We start from the raw sequence: 6,958 nt of genomic DNA, 5'->3' as shown, positions 1-6,958 counted from the left end.
TTCAATCTATAGTGTGTAGATGAGTGATAGAAATTTGACCAAGTCTAAAGTATCAAGTCTTTACTGACAACCAAGTAGTCAAAATAACCAAACTTGTTGCTGTCAAGTCAATTCTGATTCATAGCGACCCTATAGGACAGAGTAGAACTGCCCCATAGGGTTTCCAAGGAGCACCTGGTGAATCCAAACTGCCAACCTTTTGGTTAGCAGCCATAGCTCTTAACCACTATGCCACCAGGGTTTCCTTACTGACAACAGTTAACTATTTTTTGAATGCTTGCTAAGTGCTCAGCACTATGCTAAGTGCTTTACATGCATTAATATACTTAATTCTCACAACAATTTTATGAGGTAGGTATTATTGTAATCCTCACATTATAGAAGAGGAAATTGAGGCACACCTAAGGCCACCTAATGAATAAATGATGGATCCAGGATTTGAAACTGTATCTATCTGAACCCAAAGTTGGATTTGGGAAGATTTTTAACTACGAAATTTAATTTTGTTAATAAATATAGGACTATTAAGATTATACATTTCTTCCTGAGTGAGTTTTTACAGCTGTGTCTTTTGAGGAATTAATCGGTCCATTTCCCAAAAATGATCCTCTTAATTAGTGCACTACACTAGCACACATCCCTCTTATAGGAGTGGCTATATCATTTATGGAGACATTATGAAATGAATGGCCTCCTACTAGTTACTTAACCAGCACACTATGAGAACCATGTAGAGACTTAAAAAAAAAAAAAAAAAAAAAAACAAACCCACTGCCATAAAGTCGATTCTGACTCATAGTGACCCTATAGGACAGAGTAGAACTGGCCCATAGGGTTTCCAAGGGGCTGCTGGTGGATTCCAAATGATGACCTTTTGGTTAGTAGCTGAGCTCTTAACCACTGTGCCACCAGGGCTCCTGTAGAGACTTTAGAAAGTGGAAAATCATCTAGAGAAAAACCAAGTAATCCAGGGATTTGATTATATCTGATTATTTCCAAAATCATCTAGAGAAAAACCAAGTAATCCAGTGATTTGATTATATCTGATTATTTCCTCTTAAAAATATGTGAACAAATTATAGAGAACTTTCTTAAATAATTGTCTCTGATTTGTAAAGCTGAGTACAAAGTAACACATGCTTTCTCATTTTTCAGTTGTTTCTGATAATACAACAATTCAAGGAACAAGTACAACTCTTTCACAACAAATAGATTCGACAACTCTATCCCAAATTACTGGACTAAAACCACAAAAGACTCTATATTCCTCTACAGTGATGTCTAAAAGTATACCTGTGTTTGCAGCTGACTGTAAAACCATATCATATTCCAACACAACGTCTCCACCTCTGGGAACAACAACTGCATCAAAAAATTTTAAGCCATCCATAGCTAAGATATCTACGTTAGCAGCAGATACGTTACTTACTTCAGCAGCCATCACTCTGCCTACCAAGAGTACATCCATAATTACTACTAACAATTCCATGAAAACAAGTAAATCCCCATCGTCAGAAACGACGATGACAACAGAAATGGCTGAAGCCATTGCTTCTGAGACCTTCCATCAAACTACGGCTACTGATCTTCTCTACACATCTGGGTTTACCAATAATTCAGTTGTATCTAAAACTTCAGCAACTAGATCTCAGTCTGCCATTACGAAGGCAACATCTTTATTCTCATCTATTGAGTCAACATCCATGTCTACAACATCTTGGCCCAAACACAAATCCACAGATATTGGGGCACTCCCTATCTCTACAGCTGGACAGGTGTTTCTTGCATCTTCAGCTGCTGGAACTGTGCCTTGGTCCACAGTGGAACAGATTTCAGCTACAACTACTCACATTGGGACTGCATCAGCTTTCCCACCTAAGTCTGAGCTCATCTCCACAGCTGCTCCAGTGGACTCTGTATTTCCTAGAAATCAGACCACATCTACATCGGCAACAACTGATACAGAAATAGCATTTACACTTTATTCAATGACTCTTCCAACTAGGCCTATTGAGACCATGCCTGCCCTAAGAACAGCTGAAACAGAATTGACATCTACAGATTTCCACGGTGTCTCTTCACCCAGAGTGGAGGATGCAATATCTACCTCCATGCCAAAAGAGGCCTCTTCTATGGCCCTTTCTTTCCAGACGTCCTCTCCATTCATTGGAGCTCAGAGTGTACAGACAGTTATTGATGCTGAGACTACACTCACAGTCTTAACTCCTGGAATCACACTTGCACCTACAGTGGCTGAAACTATTCTTTCCCCCACAATCACAGGGCCCGTATATACACAAAATATGCCCACATCTGGTGAAAACATGTTTCCTTTGAGTTCCACTAGATCAGCTTCCACAGCCAAGGCATCTGGGTCAGGCCCCACAACTATAACTGATGAAGCTGCCCACCTGTTCTCCACCAATGAGACCACTTGGACTTCCAGGCCAGATCAAAATCTTTTGACCTCTATAAATACAAGCACCATACTTACATTCATGCCTAATGAAAATTTCACATCTGCATTCCATGAGGGTATTTCTAATACAGAGCATTTGTCCACAACTACTAATATTATCACTCCACCAGAAGCATTCACAGAGAGCGAGGCTACTGCCGCTGCTGATGCTATTACTGCTACAGCCAGATATGCAACAGCTCTATCCAGATTGACATCGCCATGGTTTGCTAATTTCTCCACAGTTTCTGGAACCACATCTATACCCAAATCATCTGAGTTTAAACTTACCACTTTACTACTAAAAACCACCCCTATGTCCACAGTAGCTGCAAATGAACTTCTTTCAACACCAAGGGAGACAGTTGTTCCACCAGAAGATACGAAATCTACCCTTGCTGACATTAAATCAAATTTTTCTACTGAGGAGAGCCCTTCTGAGACCACACAAACAGAAACAAACGTTACAATTGCATTTGGAGAGAAAACAGCCCTTGTTCCAAAGTCTGTGGCAACACAAATTTTCAATTCTACTGTGACAAGAAAAGAAACAACTTCCCGTTATCTTACGGGAAAATCAACTACAGCAGTGACAGCTGAGGTTTCTCCATTTTCAACAATGCTGGAGGTAACAGATGAGTCTGCACAAATGGTGACAGCCTTGACCACCATTTCCCCTTTTCCCAATATAGAAAAGACTACTACCCTAGTGGATAATAAAACTGTAACTACTGAGGTTAAAAGACGTTGGTTTACAACAAAATCTGTGAAAACCACACTTAAGAGTTTGAGTTCGTACAATGGAACTACAGAAATCTTTAATTCCACCCACACCTGTGCAGCACATTGGACTTCAGAGACTCCACCTGTGGGGAATTCAGCTCCATCTCCCACTTCTGGGCACACACGGACACTCCCTGAACTCCCGGATGTATCCACTACAAGGATACTTGGAACCATTTTCGCCACGATTCCTACAGACAGGACAGCTATGTCCTCGTCTGCTGGCACCTTATCTCCACAGCCTACATCTACCCATTCCCCAGCAACCCCTGGGCCTGTTACCCATATGTTCTCACTGCCAGTTAATGGCTCTGCTGTCACCTCTATGATGATGTCTGATGAGACTAAGGCGACCACGCCTGAGCCTTCAACACCGGCTGGGGCTTTCTCCGCATCTGTGCTCTCGGATGTCTCAACTCTGCCATCATCTACAGTGACCACAGCATCAGTGACAACACTGAGTCAGACTGCTTCCACAACTAGCAGTAACATGCCTCCCCACAGAGACTCTATTCTCACCACTTCAGAGGCCACAGTGATCTCTGTCAGGATGACACCCATGACATTTCCCTCTCTGACAGAAACTCCAGTCCCCTCACTGAGACCCCCCACTCCTATAACAACTAAGGTTGATACCACCCTTCATTCCACCTCCTCTGACATAGTAACTCCATCCACACGTGCTCTTACCCGTTCCACATCTCTCCCTGACAACATTCCTCTTGCGTTCTGCACTCATGTGATCTCAACTACGTCTAGACCAGTAGCAACTCAGTCTGCATCTCAAGTGACAGAGGCTACAGTGTTGGAGACATCTACCCATGCTCTGAGCTTTCCATATACTTTGAGTGGTGGCACAGATGCTCTTAGCTTGGCTGTTGGCACCACAGAAACCTCTATTGTTGACGAGACCGTGCCCTCACACACCTCTGCCAACAAGCTTACTACCTCAGTAGACATTCACAGTTCTCAATCTTCCACACGTCTTGTAAACACACCTGTTCCCACTCTACTGATGACAGGCACCTCTACTGTATTATCTGACAAAGAGCAGATGATCACCTCCTTGGGAAACACTCCTAGAACTATAGATACAATAGAAATGTCCCCATCAAAGAATTACTTTATTTCATACCCCCAGGGTACTTCATCCTTGGAAATGACAGATGTAGGATTTTCAGAAACCCTAAAAATTTCCAGTCACCAAACATATTCACCTTCAGAGATTCCACTTGGGACTCTGCCTGAGGAAAATTCAGCTTCATCCCCCACTTTTGGGAGCACACAGACTACACCTACCTTGACCTCAAATAACATAGTAGATGCTCACATTTCAGAAATGTCTACCAGTCTTGGGAAAACAGATCTCCCTTCACAAGCTCTGACAACCACCACTTCTTTGTTCCCTGAAAAAGAAAGCATGAGTGCCCTTTCAGTATATACTCCCAGATCTGTGGAAATGACAGTAAGCCCCACCTCTGTAACTCACCTTGTCTCATACAACCAGGATACTTCATTTGTAGATACCGCACCTTCCAGGACAACCAGATTATCAAATTTTATGAACATCAACACAACTACTTCACACTTGCCTTCACTTAGGACTCAACCTGAGATGACTTCAGTTTCCTCCCCTATTTCTGAAAGCACACAGACTTCCCCTGAGTCCCTGTCTCTTTCCACAGCTGGACTATTCAATGAAAGTTTTACTATTATCTCTACTGACAGGATCACTACAGTCTTTTCTGTTCCAAATGTACCTACGTCACTTCTTGGGAAAACTTCTATGACAACACCTATTCCTATTTCCCAGATGTCCTCACTACCAATTAATGTCACTTCTTTCACTTCCAAAAGAGTTTCTGAGACTCCCACAATTCTAATGACTCAGTCTTGTGAAACAACATCCCCAGGTTGTTGGAAGAGTTCAGTTGTAGCCACTTCTGGGCCTATGTCTGAGATATCCTCACTGTCAGTTAATGACTCTGCTTTCTCACCTGTGGTGGTTTCTCCTGCTACTTCCACAACAGTTGGGTCATTCCCTACTTTATCGTCTTCAATTACCCCAAGGACTGCTACGACCATAGAAACATCTACATTGGATGTCATACCTGTGACATATGCTGGGCCTTCTGCAAAAGGCACAATAGTTCCCTCTGCTTTCACTACTTCGGAAATGACAAAGATGTCTTCCAGCATCACACCTACATCCTTTTCCTCTCTGAAAGAGTCAACTTTTCCATTTGTGAAAACCATCCCAACCACTGTTACGGCTGGGATAGTGACTCCACTGACAGGCACCACTCTTTTCTCTGTACTCAGTTCTAAGAACACTGAAGCTATTTCTTCCACCCCAATGACCACATTTTCACCAATTCTGTCAACAGCCCAACAACCATCACAAGGAGATGAGGCTACAAGTCTGAGAATATTACCTGGGATTACTCACAGCTCCCTATCTACTGTGAATAGTGGTAGAGAGACAGCTCTCGCAAATACTTTTTCCAGAACTGTTGTCCCTGAAAGCTTGCCTTCGTCTACGCCTTCAGATAATCTCTATACTTCCTTGAATATTCAGGTTTCCCCATCTTTGATTAGCTTTAACAGCACTCCTGGACCCACAAAAAGTGTGAAAGTCACCACTTACCTTTCTTCTAATACCGAAAAGATGACTTCTTTGTCAGAAAATACTTCCTTAACAGAAGAACTAACAAAAAGTGCCACATCAATGAATACTCCTATTTCATATCCTCCACTGACCCCATCCATAGCAACTCCACTTTCTTTGACATCATTTCCTTATTCACCTCATAGTATTGAAGCTGAATTCTCTACTACAAAGACCTCTCCAGTTTCTAAATCCCACATGGTTGAATTTCCAGCTCTGGTAACAGCAATAACATCTAGTAACTCTCAGTCTTTGCTTAAGACTTCTTGGAGCACTCCCACAGCTATAGGTTCTCAATTTCCAATTTCCACCACTGCTCATGGACCTACACCCAACACGATGGAAACAGAAACTCTACAACTTGTCCCGGGGTCTTTATCAACATTCACAGCCTCTCAGACTGGTCTTGTATCTGAAGATGTTACCTCAAAGCCATCAGTTCCCATATCTGGAATTCTTTCTACCTTTGGGCTCTCTAAGAGTCCTTCATTATCAACATCTTCAAGAGCTATCCCTACCACCTTGGCTGACATTAAGCAAACATTTGAGAAGACAACAACATCTGTAACTCCTGGGATCACACTTCCATTGAAATCTTCTGGTGCTGCCGCAGGATCTACAATCTCGAAGGCTACTACTTTACCCATGCTGACTTGGATCTCATCTAATCTCCCTTCAGATTCCCCTCTGGCAACTGTATCCAAAGCGCCTCAAGTTATAACTTCCTCTACAGTAGAGGAGTCAAAATCCACATTTCTAACTTCTGACACAACACCAGTACACCCATTTACTAACTTTACAACACTACCCTTTGCTACTGTAAGCACCATACTCACTAATACCACTCCTACACCTACACTCGCTGGTATCACTACTGGCTTCCCAACTTCTCTCCCTGTATCTATAAAAATCACAGATGACAATGTATACATTTCCACATCCCCTGGGGCATTCCCCAGAACCACTGTAATGGCCAACTCTAGGACTGTGTCTCAACTTCCATCCTTTAGCAGGATGCGTATGTCACTTCTTACAGCTGACCACACCCT

The 6,958-nt window shown here is 42.5% G+C and overlaps 1 protein-coding gene across 1 annotated transcript; it reads left to right on the top strand.

Moving 5' to 3' along the window:
• The first annotated feature begins 1,065 nt into the window (after positions 1-1,065).
• LOC111821359 (adhesion G-protein coupled receptor G4-like) lies at positions 1,066-6,577 on the top strand. The gene is made up of 2 exons (XM_023735501.1): positions 1,066-6,280; positions 6,523-6,577. The coding sequence occupies exons 1-2, from the start codon at positions 1,137-1,139 to the stop codon at positions 6,575-6,577; spliced, it is 5,199 nt and encodes a 1,732-aa protein (XP_023591269.1). The 5' UTR covers positions 1,066-1,136.
• The last annotated feature ends 381 nt before the right edge of the window (positions 6,578-6,958 follow it).

Source organism: Trichechus manatus, unplaced genomic scaffold (genome assembly GCF_000243295.1).
Source record: "Trichechus manatus latirostris isolate Lorelei unplaced genomic scaffold, TriManLat1.0 scaffold00079, whole genome shotgun sequence".
In the NCBI taxonomy this organism is placed as follows: domain Eukaryota; kingdom Metazoa; phylum Chordata; class Mammalia; order Sirenia; family Trichechidae; genus Trichechus; species Trichechus manatus.
The sequence above is the reverse complement of the archived record's forward strand: the minus strand, read 5'-3'. Positions and strand labels throughout refer to the sequence as shown.

Excerpts from the sequence above, each read along its gene's own strand:
- LOC111821359 (XM_023735501.1), top strand. The coding sequence starts at position 1,137 with ATGCTTTCTCATTTTTCAGTTGTTTCTGATAATACAACAATTCAAGGA. Across the intron at positions 6,281-6,522 it reads ACTCTACAACTTGTCCCGGG|GATCTACAATCTCGAAGGCT; the intron begins GTCTTTATCAAC and ends GTGCTGCCGCAG.